This window comes from Equus przewalskii, chromosome 2 (assembly GCF_037783145.1).
Source record: "Equus przewalskii isolate Varuska chromosome 2, EquPr2, whole genome shotgun sequence".
Classification (NCBI taxonomy): Eukaryota; Metazoa; Chordata; class Mammalia; order Perissodactyla; family Equidae; genus Equus; species Equus przewalskii.
The window spans coordinates 108,604,860-108,624,315 of record NC_091832.1 but is presented as its reverse complement, the minus strand read 5'-3'; the positions used below and the strand labels follow the sequence as shown (position 1 = coordinate 108,624,315).

Below are 19,456 nucleotides of genomic sequence, written 5' to 3'. Positions count from 1 at the left end.
TCAAAAGTTGGACTACATTCCTCCAGTGAGTGACAGTGGAGCGAAGGGAGAAGAGATTGCCTGAGAGCAGGGAGAGGACAGCTTGGTTGAGGATGGGCCTGGGGTGGCGCCCAGGCATCGGGAAACTGCTGCAGCTCAGTGCATGGCCTCAGGGAGAGAGGCCCTCTAGGAAGTAGCTGAGGGGTGCACCTGGGAGAGTGGCCATCCTCATTCATTTCTGCCAAGCACAGTGAGGTGGCAGGAAGGGCCTGGACGTCAGGAGACCATGGGGGCTTTGACACAGTCATCAGTGTGCACCAAAGACAGCGAAGCTTCCCTGCCAGTCCTCTGGACTAGAGGCTCAGATGCAATTAGGTGGATTTTTAAAACATGACTTGTTTTGCAAACTAGACTTTACTGTTGCAAATTCCTATCTATATGCTAACTCTGGTTTCTCCTAAGTCATAAATGTAAGAGCCTGTTTGCAAAATAAGCATTTTAGGTCCCTAAAACTTTGATTGGGTAACATGAATCTAAACCCCATGAGATATCCTCAAACTATTTTTCAAATATGAATAATATGTTTTTAAAGAAACAGTTTTTCATGGACCCAATTGAAAATTGAAAAATACTGATTTGAGAAACTAGTCTTATTCTATAAAAAGTCTTAATGGAAAATTCTTACTGCAAAAGAGTTTTGTATTTATAACTGGTAACAATTTTTAAACATGTTATCAAAATAAAAAGCACACCCTAAAAATCCTTGCACAGCTCACGTACTCTTGAGATATCTGCTGTCCCCATTGTTGTCATGGGAGTTTCCTCAACTAGACACTAGTCGTTTTGCTTCCCCAAAGTGACTTTGTTCTTTATGTGATGTAAAACTGGATTTTCAGGCATTAAGTTTGGATGACAGTGGCTCTGGAAACCGTATCTGTGAGGACAAACTTTGGGGATTGCAAGAGTTTGGCCTGGACGAGGGACATGTTAGGGATATGGGATAGCCTTTGAACTCTCTGACCACTGCCATCAAGTGAAGGAAGAATTCACCTGTGGCCTCAAAAGACAGAGCTTGCACAAAAAGGAGAAATTTCAGGAAGACAGCCTGCCAAAGAAAATTTTCCAACGAACAGAACTGTTCATAAATGGCTGCTTGGGAAGGAGGGAGCTGCTCTCACTGTTTCTCAAACAGAGGCCAGGAACCATCCATTAGAGATGACGACAACGGGATTTCTATCGCCTCTTTCAACTAAGATTTTTTTTCTTTTTATCCAGATTAGTCAGTATTACATCTTGTGTTTTCAGCAATTAAAATATACATTGTCAGTTCTCCCCAAAGCAATGCCTTCTCTGGAAGATTACTAATTAACCTTTCTGGAAGGTTTCAGACACTGTAGTGTATAATGCCTCCTAGGGGAGCTGAAGTTCAGTTTCAGATTATCTTTCCATGTCAAAAACATGAGCTAAATTTTGATCTTTATTCTTCATTGATTTATTAATAGACAAGTTTCCATCTGACTGTTGAACATTAAAACAAAATTAACATACCATTCCTAACTATTCTCAGTCTACTGTCATTGGTTAGAGTTTAGGAGTGAAGTTAGTGCCATTTAGTAACTTCCTCAAAGATGTGCCTTCTTCTATTTCTATTTTTTTTATTGAGTTAATGATAGGTTACAATCTTGCGAAATTTCAGTTGTACGTTAATGTTTGTCATTCATGTTGTAGGTGCACCACTTCACCCTTTGTGCCCACCCCCCACCCCACCTTTCCCCTGGTGTCCACTAATCTGTTCTCCTAGTCCACATTTTTAAATTCCTCATATGAGAGGAGTCATACACAGATTATCCTTCTCTAGCTGGCTTATTTCACTTAACATAATTCCCTCAAGGTCCATCCATGTTATCGCAAATGGAATGATTTTGTTCTGTTTTGCAGCTGAGTAGTATTCCATTGTATATATGTACCACAAAAGATGTGCCTTCTTGAGTGAGTGAACGCGCCTTTTTTCATAATGGCTCCTCAACATTCAAAATACAAATTCTTACCTTTGGTTTATATATTACTGAAGGTTTGGGTTTTAACACTCAAAGCAGCTTAGGCTACAGTTTTCTCATATTGGTGAATTTATTTTAATCTCTGAAACCATCTTTTAATTAGACATTTCTATAGCATTTAAAGATAGCTTGATTTGGGGGATATCAGTTAAGATACTCATGGCATAGTAGCAAATAAAATTAGGAGTCAGATTAGCCCTCGTTTTCATGATCCTTAGCAAGTTTAATTAAAAAATCTGATAAAATAATAACGGCAATGAACATTTAAATAATAGCACTGTGCCAGGGCCTACTCTAAGCCCTTTACAGTTATTAACTTAATCCTTGAAATACCAAGTAGGAAACCGAGGCACAGAAAGGTTTCTAACTTGCCCTGTATCACACAGCTAGTGGTGGAGCTAGTATAGAAACCCATACCGTTATGTTGTTGGTGCCAGAGCCCACACACTTAGTCATTGTGCTCTCCTGCCTCTCACGGTGTGGGGGGAGGGGGGGAGGGGAAGTACTATGCAGTCACACCTCCCATTGAAAGCTAATCTCTCCATTTGCACTCTGTAGTATATTCCCTTCTGTCTTCCAAGAGTCTTGCTTTTTTAAGTATCTTTTCCCTCTTTCTTCAATCTTCAACATTCTTTGGAGTAGAAGAATGAAACAGTATTGCCACTATTTTTATTTCTAACATAATACCGGCCTTCCACAACAATTTTGATGTTAAATCTTTGCCTGTCTGAAAACAAGGAACTCCTCCCTTCCACCTGGGACCCTCTCTCATCCCCTTGAGTTGCCTCCGTTCTGCCTCCCGTTCCTCAGCCAGTTCCAGTCTAGCACTCAAGCTCCTTGATGCCAGTAACACGGCTCTCACCAGTCACCCCTGACCTGTTTATTAATTCCAGCATACATTTTAGTCTTTATTTTCACTTGTCTTTGGGAAGCCTGTAACTTGGCTGCCCGCCCTCTCCATGAACTCTTTTGACCTTGGCTTTGTGACATCCTCCAGCCAGGCTTTCCTTCTTACCTCTCTGGCCCTTCCTCCCCAGTCTCCTCAGGTTTCTATTTGACTGTCTGTCTCAGGGATTTGCTGTGCTCTCACTACCCAGTTGCTCTAGGTTTTTTCATCCATGTGTGTGGCTTCTTTTTTTTCATATGTAGATGGTTTGCAAATTTCCAGTCCAGAGGTCTCTCCTGAGCCTCAGATTCACATTGTTAGGTGCCATAGTTTACCTCACTTGCATAGCTTGCAAGCTACCTCACAAGTAAAAATGTAACTACCACCCTTTACACAGAGAGAGAGACACACACACAATCCACTTCATCTCCTGTGTTTTCTTTCTTAGGGAATGGTCTCACCGTATACCCAGCTGCCCAAAGCAGAAATCATTTTCAGACACTTTCGTCTCCTTCAGTAACTCCAGTTCCTCCCTATCTCCCCTGTCAGGTGCCATTATTTTAGTTCAGGCCACCACGTCCTCTAATGGACTACTCCTGTAACCTCCAGACGGTCTCTCTGCTTCAAGTTCTGCCCCATACAACCCACAGTGATCTTCCTAAAGGGCGACCTGGTCACTCTCAGTGAAGTCACTTTGAGTGTCTTCACTTTGCATTTAGGACGGGGTCCAGACTCCCCTTGGCTGGGACTCACCCTACCCATCCCTCCAGCTTCATCCTTTGCCACTTTGTCTCTCCCTAGTAAGTTCCAGCCAACTGTAGCTGAAAGTTCGAGTTCTTTAAGTTTATTGAAAGGGAAATATATGCTCTCTCCCACCCTAGGCCTTTGTGCTTTTTTTTTCCTTCTCCTGGAATATTTACCAATACTCCCATTTATCTGGCTAATGTCTACTAATTTTTTTCAGCTCCCAGCTTCAGTATAACCACTTCTGGGACATCTTTACTGACTACCCTGCCCCCTGGCCAGGCAAGGTCAGATATCCCTGCTATGTATACAATGCTATATATATTAGCATAGCAGGGATATATATAAAAATACTATATGATACATAAAATCATATATATATAAATTATATATATATATACATGTCATGGCATTTCTGAGACTTTACTGTAATCGTAGAGGTGGCAGATTGTTAATGCTCTCTATTGTCTGTCTCCCCAGTAGAGGGCATAGTGCCTGGCACACAGAAGGTGAGCAGTACATATTTGTTAAGTGAGAACATACTACCTCCTAGAATGGCACATTCTTTAAGCACCTCATTACTTAGAAGGTTCTTCTTTCAACTGAGCAGCACCTTATCACTCCTATTTATTGGTTCTGGTTCTATATCCAGGGAACACACAGAGCAACCTTTAGACTATCTTCAGGTGAATTAAGGAATGTGCTCTGGGCTTCTGTTTCACACAGTGTGATGCTGAGAACTGAACACTCCTCTAGGTGTGGTCTGCCCTCAGGGTAGAGTAGGCCCATTGCTGTACTCATTTGACAGGCTATCCTTGTAATAAAGTAGCTTGAGATCATGTGTGCTTTCATTCCACTACTGAGTCATACTGACAAACTCTCTAAGTTCTTTTTGAAAAACCCGTTGCTGGGGGCCTGCCTGTTGGTATAGAGGTTAAGTTCACCTGCTCCGCTTCTGCAGCCCAGGGTTCATGGGTTCAGGTTCCGGGCGCAGACCTACATACTGCTCATCAAGCGACAATCTTCCTCAAGCAAAAAGAGGAAGATTGGCAGCAGATGTTAGCTCAGTGCCAATCTTCCTCACCAAAAACAAAAACAAAAACAAAAGCTGTTGTTTCCAGGAAGTATCTGCATGTGCATTTGGTTTTTGGATACAAGTTCAGGATCCTACATTTCTTGCTAAACTCATCCAAGTCGATCTGACACATTATTGCCAATTGGCTAATTTGTGGGGAGATTATAATCCTGTCAGTAAATTTGTTATTTTACTCAATTTCATGGCATCTACAAATTTGTAAATAAACCTTACTAGCTGTGCAATCATAGACAAAGTACATAACCGCTTCAGGCCTGCTTCTTCATCTGTGGATGGGGCTGAGAATAAGATTAGGGTTGCTGTGAGGAAGAAATGTGGAAATGTTCACAAAACACATGGTGCGATTCTTGGGGACATTACATGGACTCAGTGTACTGTAGCACTTATTATTTATTCATACCTTTCATATCAAAGTTAAACAGGGCAGATAACGACAGATGCCAGAGTCACACCACTCAAACCACCCTCCTAGGTGTGTATATTCATCAATAATGGTCTCATGTAGTTTTTATTTTGCCCACAAGGACATATTAGAGAATTTTTAAAATGCCTTTCTCAAATACACTGTCTCCGATATTTCCTAGGTTATTTATTTACCTAATACTCCTCAACTCTCAAAAGAATTCAGTTGTCCTGATTTGTTCTTAGTGATCCATACAAGCAACTGTTTTCCAGGACACTGAGTACTACCCTATTTCTTTTTAAAATCTCAAAATAGCTAAACAATGAATTCTACCTGCTGAGTAAGAGCACATGAAGTGATTTATTGATACTGGTTAAGATCCATTATATACAGGTAGAAACTTTCAAAATTGTACAGAGAACCATTAAGAATATTGATAAAGACAGTTTTATAGACAAAACAACAACTGGACAATAGTGTTAACATACACAACCATATAATTATGCAAAAAACATAGAACACAAATTGTCCTACCAAATAGATTCCAAGCTTATTAAAAGTCCACTATGCAAACCTTAAGTTGAAAAATGTGTTCAATGGGGTTACATGGTTTAAAAAAATTAAGTATAATGTAAAAATTAAGCTTTTTCCCTCACTGCAAATGGGAGAGGAACCAGGACAACTTTTTACCCCAAATCTATACATTTCGAAAAATAATTTATATGTCTAGCACAAAGAAAGAAAATTGAGAATGTTTACAGTTCTGTAAACTCTGCCTTTCATGAAATGCCAACTGCATCAGTTTTAACAGTTAAAAATTGTGCAATCAGAAATAGACTGTTCCCTTTACGGTACAACAGTACCTTCACTGGCTTTATACCTGAGCACCAAAGCTGAGTTCTAAAGGCCGTCTCGGAGAGCTATTCTGAAAATGAGCAGGAAATCAAAGCTAGCCTGTTACCACCTGGAGAATGAGGCACCAAGGAGGAGAGCATCTCCTTAGAAATGCAACAGCAGCAAGAGAGAAGGTGCAGTTAATTGAGCAGCTGGCAGATCTCCTTGTGGACACAGCAAAGGAAATCCACATAAGAGGATCCTCCGTAAAGTCCTTTGTCTTCTACCAGGAACTGTCGGAAAACCATTTCTGGCTGTTCACGCTGCTTTACTATCGTGAGCTAGGGAAAAAAGAACAAGGTAGCGGGTTATAAACATTCTCTGACGGTGACTCAATTTTGTATGCTTCAGTTTCACCAAAATTACAGAATGTCCACTGAATGTGAGGCCTTGGAGGATGACGGGAAAGTGCCTATTACCCAGAGTGGAGGGAGGCACTGACCCCAAACCTACAAAAACCAAGATGTATAATGATAAATGGCAACAATGAAACGTAGGCAGAGGGCTATGGGAAAGGCATCCCAAGGGTGGTGACTAGCACTGAGCCTTAGAGGACAGGGTAGGAGTTCCTTAAGAATGGGGGTGAGGGTAGAGAACATTCCATACCTGGGAACCACGCGCCATGTGCCAAAGACAGTCACGGTTGGCATGTAAATTAGCACAGGCTTCTAAAAGTCAGTGGGAGGTTAGGGACAAATGACAGTAATAATGAGTTTGGGCTTTTGTAGGAAACGTGACCCAGTGAAGGTGCCCCAGAAGAATTGGGAGCAGCAGACAGAATGTACTGGTGAAGGAGGAAACCAGGTAGGAAGCAGTTGGAAGCGGGTCGGTGGGCGATGATCAGAGGCCAGGTTAGCGTAGTGTGGGTGGAAGAGGGGGTGGTTTGAGAGGCAGCGCAGAGGTGGACGGCCAAGGGAACTCTGTTCCTTGCACATCGAGCTGCTCTAGGGCTGTGCTGTTGATGCTACAGCCCCCAGCCCCAGGTGGCTACTGAACACTTGAGTCGAGGCTAGTCCGAATTGGGCTGTGCCATAAACGTAAAAGACATGATGGGTTTCTAAGACTTAGTGTGAAAAAGAAAACGTAAAACTCAGTCATTGGTTATACTGATGACATGGGGAAATCTTAATATTTTGGATAAACTGGGTTAATAAAATATATTATTAAAATGAGTTTTTTGTTCTAAATGTGGCTACTAGAGAGTGTAGAATTACACAGGCGCTTGCCTTCCTGGCCAGTGCCGCACTAGGGAAGACACGCCCGGGGAAGAGGCCTGGGAGGGGGCCGTTCTGTCTTGAACTCTCTGAGCCCTCTGGCGGCCCCGTTCCTCACTCCTTGTCAGGAAGTCACAGCAGATGATCAGCACGGTAGAATTTCAGAGCTCCTCAGCCATGAGTGCGGTTAATGGAGCCCCACATGCACAACAGCGTCTCTGCACCTGCCTCCTGTATAACTAAGAGAAGCCAGCGCGTCCCCCACTCGCTCCCCCGTCCTGAAGCTACCGCAGGGCCTGCCATCACTAGCGTCGCCAGCTGCAGCAGAGGGGAAGCTATGGTACATTTTGGCTGCGAGGGCCCAGCCCTCCCTACTTTTGCTTTATATGCTTTTTAGTTATCAAATGGAATAATTTTGTCAACACAGCTTGCTTTTTGTCCTTTATTTTGGCCTAGGCCCTAGGCTGATAAGCTTTAAACTACCTCTGACCTAATAAAAATAATATAACAACATTAACAACCACCACTGCTGCTACCACTGCAACTCAGCTAATTCCACGTGGACTCGGACATGTGTGATGTCTTGGCTTTCGGATGCTAGGCACTGAGAGGTGACACAAGGACAGCTGTGTGGATCAGCACATTCCTCTCTGACGTGGGGAAGCACAATAACTCCTTAATGGAAACTTCTCCAAAGGAGTTTGAGGCTCGCATGCCGGTGAGCCTGAAGCCAAGGCTATTTTCTTTTTACTTGGGTTATATCCACCTTCTCCCACATGCCACTAGGACTCTGCCATTGTCCATTGTGGGCAACAGCAGTGTGGGTCTGCCCTCCACGATACAACTCAGGCTGAGATGGGACAGAATGAGATATTGTGGATGGAAGGATTTGAGGCTCCAGTTCCTTTAGAATGTAGTTCCTCCGTGGAAATTAATGGGAGGAAGTTCATATTGCTCATCTGTGGGCTTTCTAGTGCTGCCGTTCACTTGGGCTATTTTTTGGCTTTCATGTGGTGCTCACTGTAAAACCTCCTCTGATGAAGTGTGTTTGGCCATGATCTAAGGTGAGAAATAGCATAGGGAATGAATTTTCAGCCTTGGGAGAAATGTGTAGATTTTAGATTTTCAAATTCTTTATGGAGATGGTACCCTGAAAATGTCAAAGAGATCTTACAAACAACAGATAAATTTGCAAGTGGCACATAAGAAAATCTGATTCTTTAAGTATTTAAGCTGAAATTTTTTTGCCATGCAACTGCTTATATTTTATTCACATGCCATATTCGGAGCTTACGCCAGATGTTTTAATAACCAGAGCTAACATGACCTTGATAGGCAGTTACTGGAGCAGGTGGGAAAAAGCAGAGGAGAAGGTGGAGGGAGAACTGAGCACAGGGATGGCCTCCAGGTTTAGTCTGGCCTCCTCTCTGCAAATGGGGCCAGTTGTGGAGACGCAGTTGCTGCCACTGGTATAGAGATGGATTATCATTGCTATTCATTCTGAATACCAGTGGTCCTCAATTTGTGTTTCATGAGACCCTAAGATTTGATTACGTATCTCCCAGGTGTTCAGAGAGTGTCACGTGAAGAACGTGTTTAGTTCTCAGCCATCTCTAGGTCCTGCCCTAAAACTGAACCCAAGTAGGTGCTGTGTGGTGTGAAAGCAATTCTGGAAAGGTTCTATGTTCACCCAGACGTCCTACAGATTGTAAAGCTCTTCATTAGTTCAGTTCACCTAAGCTCTACCTAAAGTGGATACTTGCATGCCTGAGTATCTTTCACGGTTAAGAATGTTGATAGACTGGTACCACATTTACGGTTCAGGGGAAAATTGGCCCCATAATATCTTGGCCCTTGTCAAGGCCTGTGTCCAGGTCACGGTCCTATCCCTCTGTGGGAAGTAGCACAGTAAGAGACCATCATCATCTGTACATCCCAAATTCCACGGAACTCTAACAGTGAGCTTGGGAAGGAAGACAGGCGAGTAGCTGGGACTGAGCAACAAGGCACGATTTTCCTGAGTCACAGACATTTTAAATTCTATTACTCCAACTTGGAAAAGGCTTAGAAGGCTTAGAAAGACTAGGATAACAAAACTTTTCAGAGATAATAAATCAAAAGCTGTAAAAATCAAGATTAACAAATGTTCTGATACTTCTAAATTAATTTTAAGCACTGAAGGGTAAGTCATTTCCAAGCCTGTTAATGATATCTATTACTACTAAACCATAAAGAGGCTCTTCCTGATTACTAAATTAACACTTACTAAGATAACCCATGGTTAATCTGTGGTGATAGCTGTTTATCTTTTCATGTTTGTGATTGCTAAGTAACTAGATAGAGGTTAATGTGAGCTTTCTGTCAAAGATCATGTTATAAAAATACAGGACTTGTATTTTAAAATCTGTAACGAATTTTTTTAAAAAAACACTTGAAGAAAGAAAGAAATAAAATCTCCTTTTTACCTTCATTGAATATGGCCTCTTTTGTTGGATAATACTCATTATCATTCTGAGCGTTTGAGAGTACGGGCTTCCCACCTCAGGCAGTAACGTCTACATTTAAGAAAATCAAAATTTAAGTTTCAATACAATTTATAACATTTAGATAGAAGAAGCAATGAGATTATTAGAATGTTAAAGTTAAAAAAACATCCTTTTAAGCCATATACTTGACTATTGGCTTAGTTCATTTACCTAAAAACCAAAAAGGTGGGAAAATGCACTAAAAATTATTCATTCGTATTGGAATACATTTCTACCAGTGATCTGTCTTTTGAAAGTAAGACTCCTTCTCTGGAATTTGACACATGTATGTCACTGAAATGACACAACCTCTATATGTCTTATGCAAAGGATGTCTTTGGACCATTCACCAAGACGTTTAATCCCTTTGCAGGGTGGATATTTGAAGGCTCTGTTGGGAGAGAAAAGGATGTACTTTATTCCTTCAGTAGATAGCTGCAGGACCCTGAGGCATTATCACATTTGGAAAATGCCATCCAAATACCACTGGCCCTATGTTGAAACCACCCACCAAATGCTGATTTCTCCAGGGGAATATAGTCTCTCAGATTTCCCTGAAATCTGGTTAATGGTCTACAAAACTCTCCAGGTGCACGTGGCCTCTGGGGGACGTGAAGGCTCTGGGCTTCGATTTCTTCCATTAAGACAGTAAAATGCTAACGCTTCCTTCTCAGCAAGAAGACACCAAGAGTTAACACATCCTCTGTGAGTTAGCCATTGAAAAGGTGAGTTAGAGCATTTTACCAGTCACAAGTCTCAGGAAAAGATCATGACCAGTATTTTTCACAGGAGTTGTTAAAAAAAGAGCAGGAAATTCATCATTTGTGTTCACATTCCATTCCCTGTGTGTATTCTTTGACATGAAAGTAGAACTTTTTATTCAACAAATAACATAAGTATACTTCATGCACATGTCTCGAAGTGCCAACTGCCTCTAAAAAGAAAGCAACATTTGGTTTTCCTTCTGTTGTATCTTTTCAAGAAGGCTGAGAAGAGGTATGCTGACAGAAGCACACACCTGCGGATCAGCTGCGGTGTGGTGGAGAGACTGGGGCTATTTCATACATATATTCACTTCAGCAAATATGCACTGAACGTTTACTTCAACAATACATTGTGAAATAACAGGAGGTTTCCTTAAATTTTATATAAACATTCTTCAGGCTCATAGCTCTTTGCCTATTGAATTTTAATTTTTTAAAAATTGCATTTCTAATCATCCCTTAATTTCAGCCATATGCAGACATCTTACTATTTCTAAATCTTCATCCTCATCTTAAAACTAGTCTCCTAATAGGATATGGACACCTTTCATTCCTTTAAACATGTACTGTTGGGGCTGGCCCCGTGGCCGAGTGGTTAAGTTCACTTGCTCTGCTGCTGCGGCGGTCCAGGGTTTCACTGGTTCGGATCCTGGGCATGCACATGGCACTGCTCATCAGGCCATGTTGAGGTGGCGTCCCACATGCCACAACTAGAAGGACCCACAACTAAAATATACAACTATATATTGGGGGGATCTGGAGAGAAAAAGCAGAAAGAAAAAAAAAAGATTGGCAACAGTTGTTAGCTCAGGTGCCAGTCTTCAAAAACAAAAAACAAAATATCTATACATACTGTTGACATTCATATGAATGTGCAGCTCTCTAAACTTACCGCCTGCCCATCTGGCCTGGAATTTTAATCCTGCCCCTTCCTCCAAGAAGCTATGTATCTACCCTCACACCAGAAACTGGGGAATTAACTAGCCTGAAGCCATCTTGCCATAACATAAGTGAGGCCTCAGGGAACAAACTATCTGCTGAGTTCTACACGTGAATTCATAAGGAATCCGCCATCCAGCAGCATAAGACAATAACCATCAGATCAATGGGGTTCCTGCCACCATCGTCTGCAAATAAGGTCTGCAGTAAGTGTTGACTCCGGAACAAATTCTAATTGCTGGTTTTTCCTACTATACTTTAAAAATAAAGTCATTTGTATTCATTCCACATCAAACCCACAATGCTTTGGTAATGATTGCAAGAGGGGGGTATATAATCTGTTTCTGTGGGGTGATTATTTTGTAAGTCAGTGATCTGACCTAGTCTGTAGCTGTACATGGATGGAAGAGTTCTGTATGCCCATGACTCTGCGCCTCAGCAGCAGGGATGAGCCCGGAGCATAAGAACTGAGTTCAGTTCCCACTCCTGCCTCTTACGGCCTGGAAGAACTTGCCTCCAAGCCTCAAGTGGTTCCTCTGTGAGATCTTGATAACAATACCCTTCTCACTGATTCGTCAGGAGGGTGAAATGAAATGGGATATTTAAAGTATTTAGAGCACGGTGACTGACACACAGTCAATGATCCAGAAGTGCTGGCATTCTCTATTAAAGTCATATATATATATTTATTTTTTTGTGAGAAAGACTGTCGCTGAGCTAACATCTGTGCCAATCTCCCTCTACTTTATGTGGGATGCCACCATAGCGTGACTTGATGAGAGGTGCTAGGTCCACTCCCAGGATGTGAACCTGTGAACCCTGGGCCACCGAAGAAGAGTGTGTGAACTTAACCAGTACGCCACTGGGCCGGCCCCTGTATTAAAGCCGCATATTTTGGTTGTTTGATAATACTTTATACAAATAACTTTATACCAGCTCATTGCTACTCACTAAAACATGAGATTCTCTCATTCTTACACAGGACTATATGCCTTATTGTTTTTTCTTCTTTGTAATACATGAGCAAAAAGCATAAGAATTTTTTTTTTGTATATTACCACAAAAACAACGAAAAAAATACTTACCATATCTGTGTTGACATGTGCAAAAGATGGCACATTAAATATTCCTTGGATCAGTTCTGGTGGGCTGCTGACTCCCAACCATAAGAACATGTTCAGACCGTTGGCCAACAGGAATACTCCTTCTTCTGAGAGCCGGGACTCAGAGCAGCGAATCGCAGTAGGCAACGCCGTACTCTTGACGTCTAACGTGTGCTGTGCAGGCAAAGGCACGAGGGTCAGAAACTCCATCCTTCCTGCCCTCCTTCCTTCCTCTCTCTTCTTTTCCTTCCTCTTCCCTCCCTCCCGCCTTTCCTTCCTTCTAGCGTACATTTAATGAGTGCCTGCTGTGTGCTAGGCATTGTTCTAGTCAATCATCCCTGCCTTGTTCAGTTTTTTTGGAGGGAAGAAGAGACAATGAATAAGTAAAATAGACAGAATTTTGGATGTTGTTAAGTGCTATGAAGAAAAGAAGCAGGAAAGTGGGGTGGGGCATGTCAGTGGTGGTGGTGGTACAGTTTTAAATAGTGATGCCCAGGAAGGCTTGATGAGAAGTTAACTTTTGAGTAAAGACCTGGAAAGATGAGAAGGAACCATGGGGTTATCTAGGGAGGAGCATTCCAGATGGAGGGACCAGTTGGTGCAAAGGTCCTGAGGTAAGAGCCTGTCTGGGGGGCTGGCCCCGTGGCCGAGTGGTTAAGTTCGCGCGCTCCGCTGCAGGCGGCCCAGTGTTTCGTTGGTTCGAATCCTGGGCGCGGACATGGCACTGCTCATCAGACCACGCTGAGGCAGCGTCCCACATGCCACAAGTAGAAGAACCCACAACGAAGAATACACAACTATGTACCGGAGGGCTTTGGGGAGAAAAAGAAAAAAATAAAATCTTAAAAAAAAAAAGAGCCTGTCTGGGATGTTCAAGGATCAGCAGGGAGGCCGGTGTGACTGGAGTGGAGTGAGCAAGGGGAGAGTAATGAAAGATGACGTCAGACAGAAAGGAGGGGAGGAGAGTGCAGATAGCACGGGGCCAGGGCGGGAGGAACTTTGACTTTGACTGAAATGGAAATCCTGGAGTGTTCTGAGTAGAGGAGGGACATGAGCTGACAATTATTTTAACAAGATCACTCTAACTGCTGTGCCAAAAACAGACTGGAGAGGCAAAGGAGCAAGCAAGGAGACTGGCTGGAGGCTGTTGCAATCGTCCGCAGGAGGGACGATTATGCTTGAATCTGGGTGATGACAGATGAGCGGGTGAAAAGTGGTTGGACTCTGGATATTCTTGGAAAAGAGAGCTGACATGTTTGCTGATGGATGAGATGTGGCGGATGAGAGGAAGAAAGCAGTCAAGGGTAACTGCAAGATTTTCGGTCTAAAGAATTGGAAGGAAGGAGTAGTGATAAATGGAGGGGGAAAAGCCTGCCGGAGAAGCAGGGCTTGGTTTAAGATGCCCCTTACACACCCATGGAGAGATGCTCAGGAGGCTACAGGGACAGACACATCTAGAGTTCAGGCAGAGGTACGGCTGGAGGTATGAACTTGGGAATCAGCAGTGTATCAGCGTCCCTGAGCGCCATGAGGACAGATAAGACCCCCAAGGGACTGAGTGCAGAGGGATAAGAGGGGCTTCCCAGGGACTGAGCCCCGGGGTACTCCGACAGGGAAAACAGGGTAAACTTAGCAAAGGCAGCAGAAGAAGCCAGGGAAGCAGGAGAGAAAGCAGGAGAAGCCAAATGAAGAAGGTGTTTCTAGAGGGAGAAGTCAGCTGTGTAAGAGGCTGTCGCCAGATCAGAACAGGGAAGGACCGAGAACTGCCCACTGGATTGAGCAATATGCTGGTCAGCGGTGACCCTGGCAAAGGAATTTGAGTGCAGTAGTGATGTTCTTGACCCTTAGAGTTCTGGTTTCTCTGGTGTATAGATTTAATAATCCAATTTGACCTGAAATCAGTCATTTGTAATAACTTACACCTAACATTCATAGTGATTGAAAGAATCAATAGCTTTTTTATTTCTAACCTAATTTAACTCTTTCTAATACTGATTGCACTCTTACTGAGAGCCTGAGTATGAATTTGAATACAGGAATTAGAAATAAGCCATTAGTTTTCCCTGTTCTTATCCCTCAATTCTAACTTGTTAGGTCTCAAGGGAAAAAAACCTAATCACACAGTACAGGGGAATGCAAGACATGAAGGACTGGTTTCGAACGAGCAGAATACATGCCAAGTAAATTCTCTGAGGGCCAGGGCAGCAGGTCCCTTGTGCAGTGGAGGCATCCTCAAACATACACTGCTGGTTAACCCCTGACTGCATTTGGTCAAGGCTAATCGTAGCCATTCTGATTAAATGTGGTGACTCTCAGACATTCGTACATCGTATAAAGACACATAAATACATGCATGCACATGGGATCCCATTTGCAAACACATCAGCTCCTTTAATGCTATGAGATAGATTTCTTCAACAATCGAAGCTTGGCTTGCTCCAACTTGTCTACTGACCTGTCAATATGCCGCCTCAGTTGAAGAGTACCAATTTGGGAACGAGGGAAGAAAAGCATTCATCTGAACAATGAAGTAGGAACTCCTCAAATCCTGCTCCCGCCTCCGCCCCCCACACTCTGCACGTGGTGACACAGATAGGCAACGTACTCAGAGCGCCTGTCCTCAGTCCCACACTACACATTCTGAAGGCGTTCGTGACTAAATTTCTTCTTAAGAACAAAATGTTTCAGATATAACATATGGCAAAGGACAAAATATGATTGCCTCGCAGACTCCTCCGGGAAACGCACCACCACCATGTGCTTACTATTGGCAGAAGCTGTGGGTAGAAGAAAAGCTGAGAGTCGGCCACACCCATGGTCATGACCAGCTGTCTCTGGTATGCCCGCTCATCTGTTGAGATCTCTGGCCTGCTGAGCAGCACACAGTTTTTTAACAAACAATTCATGTACACGGGCAATACTTTCATGGAATCTGGTAGAATAAGCTGTAAAAAGAAAGATATTTGTTTCAGGTGCTTGGGCTTTACTAAGAAAGACCTGCCGAGCTTTATCTGTGAGATGGAAACATCACTTGATTTTGAGGTCCTTGTGAGGTTTAAATGGCAATCCATGCAAAGCACAGAAACTGGCACAGAGTAGGTATCCCAAGAACGATGGTTGGTTTTATTCATCTAGCGCTGCAGGAGCTTGATGCAGTGGTGATCAGCAACCCCCACCTAGGGTGCAATCCCAGCTCTGCCTCTTACTAGGGGTGTGACCCTGAGCAAATTACCTATTCTCTTTTCCTTGGAATAATAGCGCACCGACTTCACGATCATGGGGTTGTTATGACGGTTAAATGATTATTAATTTTGAAGCACTTAAAATAGTGCCTAGCACAGAGTATCATATACATGTTTATTACATAAAATGAACTAAGTGATTTCCTAATCTGTATTACTGAATTCTACCTCTTGAGTTCAAGCATTTCCAACTTCCCAGGAGCTATCTCCTCCTTTATTCTCTTTATGCATCTTAAACTCACACAGTTAGTCATGAACTCATCAAATACTTATTAAACGCCACTATGTCACAGGTTCTGTGCAAAGTGTCGAGGACGTACAGTCCTGGGCCGCACAATGACATTTCAGGGAAGGACGGGCTGCATATAGGACAGTGGTCCCATAAGATCAGTAGCATACAGCCTAGGTGTGTAGTAGGCTACACCATCTAGGTTTGTGTAAGCACACGCTATGATATTCGTACAATGATGAATCGCCTACCAACACATTTCTCAGAATGTAGCCCCATTGTTAAGCGATGCACAACTACAGAGGAATGAGGCATAGTCCACGTCACAAGGTACCTGAAGTCTGTTAGGGATGATAGACATACAAACCGGTAAAACATGATACGGAGATTGTGGTACTACAGATACAAATGAAAACAGGAAATGCTTCATGAATTTAGATGTATCACTACTGAATAAGGCAAAATAAAACTCCTACAATTCCACATATATGTTTTTCCTCTTATGTTTCCTATTTTAGATACTGGAACCAGCAGATGAAACTGAAGTTCATTTTCTTTACTCTCCATTAGTAAATGAATTCTTTCAATTCTACCTTAATAATCCACCTGTACCCTCCTCTCCATCCTCACTTTGGCTCACATGACCTCATTCTGGCTACCTCAAAGGACATACTTTGTAATGTGATGCTGCAAATAAACACAATGCAGCAATTCTAGAAACACAACCTGATGAGTAATAAATTACAAATAATTTGCCTGTGTTAACCTTCTCCCAACTCAATTTTATAAAAATGGCTAAAAAACAAGATTGACCAATCTGAGTATCACTTCCTTCCATTTATCAGTAGGTCAATGGACAGGGAAATATCCATAATACGTAGATCCATAATCCAGAATACATAATCCAGAATACAGAGGAGATAATGATAATTTGTAAACAGAAATATCTGGTCTATAAATTCGTGATTTCTTTTTAGCTTTCTATCTTAATGATGAAAAAGAATATATAGCCATGTGTCGTTTAATGACAGGGATACGTTCTGACAAATGTGTTGTTAGGCAATGTCATCACTGTGTGAACATCATAGTGTCCTTACACAAACCTAGATGGTACAGCCTCCTACATGCCTAGGCTAGACGGTGCCAATCTTATGGGACCACCTTCCTATATGCAGTCCGTTGTTGACCAAAACGTCATTATAGGCTACATGGCTGTACATTTATCAGAATCCACACTGAAAAGAAAATTTCCCTCGGGGCTCTTTTAACATTTACTCTTCAACTCAAATCCGTTTACGTCCTACGTCTCTTCTCATGACCTACTACGTTGAGTCATGTGTAAGGCAGACCTTTCTAACTGGTTCAGGCAAACATATTTCAGAATATTTCAGAATTCTACTTTGTAGTTTATTTCCCTTATCAACTTCTAATCTCCTTTCAAAGAACCAAAGACAGTTAAATACACGTTTCCTCCTATGAGTAGAACACTCTCTTATAATTTTTTCTCTAGCATAAAATATTTTTATTTGATAGCCTTTGATACTGGATTACTTTTTCAACCAAGGAAAATCATGATCCAAAGATGGAGGAGCCAGATCATGGTCATCCTCCAGAGCCAAACGGCCTGGATGCTACTTCTAAGCTAGTTAACTAGTTAGGCCTCTAACACATTATGAATGAAGAACGTTTTCCATTCCCACATAGAAGCACGCATACTAAACCTATTACTTTGCAGGTAAGTCATTTGACTTGCATTTCTGAAATCGCTATACTTCCAAATAACGTAATACATTTAAATTCAGAACAGTGAGCTATTAGATTTAATAAAAAGAATCTACTTTGCTTATGTGAGCTTAAAAAACTGTTTTAATGTTGTTTGTAGTTATATGTCTTAACCCAGCATATGACCCCCAGAGTTTAGTGCCTCCTTACACTCTGAGGGGTCACACGCTGGGTTACACTCCTTACACTCCTTTACACCCTAAGCACCTCTCTGCCTCAACCTAGTCCTGGCCCTGGCATACAGTAAAAGCAGTTCGACTGAGGTCCAGCATCACACAACCCAAGTATACAGCTCCTTAACAGTCTTGTTTGGATCAAGGAAACTTTGGTCTCTATAGAAAAACAGTGGAATTCCTTTAGGAATTTCTCCACAAATGCTGTTTCTCGCAAGCGAACTACAAGAGGCACCAAGTCTGAAGTTACATTCTCTGAAGAGAAGCCCAAGTCCAGCCATTCTAGGTTTTTACTTAATAGTATATTTTAATATATTATAATCCCTACATTTTCCAGACTCCATGCTGGATAACTGTAAGATATCTAAGTTATATCACATCTTAAAGCATATCATTGGTCAAAAGGTACACTTGAAATGTGCTAATGCGGAAAGAAAAATCTCATAAGAACAGGAATAATCTCCATCAACTTTTTAAAAGAAAACTGGTCATTATAATGTTTTTACTCCAAAAATAATTAAACAGTAATAAACAGATGATCTAGTAGTAGAGACAAAGCTTTTAACTTTTAAACCAGAAGGAACTGACAGGTTTTCTTTCTTTCCTTAAATAGGGAACAGATTTGTCTTTAACTTGAGGTCTCTGAATCTGATTGTTTCACCGTTGGCAAACTTCCTGAGAAGATGCTAACTGTACCTGTTCTCTGTCAACTAATCCTTCTGAAGAGTGAGATACTCCAGACACAGAAGAATGTTCCAGGCCTCTAAAACAAACAGTAAAACTGGGGTGTAAAGTGCTCATCATTGGACTCTATCCAGGTGCACCTGGTGGGCTTTGTCTAAATTAAACAAGCACACTGTGACACGGTACTGATATCAGAGTTTACCAAAGCGGCCAATCTTCTGAATATGAAAGAGGACTGACACTCATATAGATTCAAGAGCTGCTTATGTGATTATCAACACAGGGGATGAGAGCATGGGCAGCTGATTGAATCACTCTGGACAGCACAGAAAGAGATTTTTGTGAAAAGTCCGAGCTAATAACTGTGTTTGTTTTATTTTTGTTCTTTACCCAAATTATGAATTTGGCCCCCAAATTTATCCGTACTGTCTTTGTTGCTGGGGGCTTACTTTGGGTAGGGTTTCAGATGTCCCCTCAGCATGCACTTTTGACAGTGAATGAACTAGAGAGTTTTCCCATCTCTTCGTATCTCTTCTCTTATAATCCAAATTCTATACTCAGAAATTCAATACTCAGCTATGAGAAATGGCAGCTAGCTTTGACTGACAGAGGGAAGAGTGTGAACAAGAGAACAGATGCAAATATAAATGTGGACATGAGGTTCTCCTTTTTCTTTTACAGGAGAGAGTCTAAATGAGATTTATTTAAAGGACATTCTCAAATTCATATTAGTAGATGATGG

The 19,456-nt window shown here is 42.0% G+C and overlaps 1 protein-coding gene across 5 annotated transcripts in view; it reads right to left on the bottom strand.

Annotated features, from left to right (window-relative positions):
- Positions 1–5,134: 5,134 nt before the first annotated feature.
- SEC24D (SEC24 homolog D, COPII coat complex component) overlaps positions 5,135–19,456 on the bottom strand; it is a 102,003-nt gene continuing 87,681 nt past the window's right edge. For 4 of the 5 annotated variants that reach the window (XM_070609232.1, XM_008534525.2, XM_008534526.2 and 1 more), the window contains 4 exons: positions 15,370–15,549; positions 12,587–12,778; positions 9,739–9,828; positions 5,135–6,340 (listed from right to left, as the gene is read on the bottom strand). In XM_070609232.1, coding sequence (XP_070465333.1) covers positions 6,200–6,340; positions 9,739–9,828; positions 12,587–12,778; positions 15,370–15,549 — 603 coding nt within the window. In that variant the 3' untranslated portion in view covers positions 5,135–6,199. Of the gene's footprint in view, positions 6,341–9,738; positions 9,829–12,586; positions 13,227–13,463; positions 15,550–19,456 lie in introns of those variants that run through there. The other variant, XR_011537243.1, reaches the window with a different exon arrangement.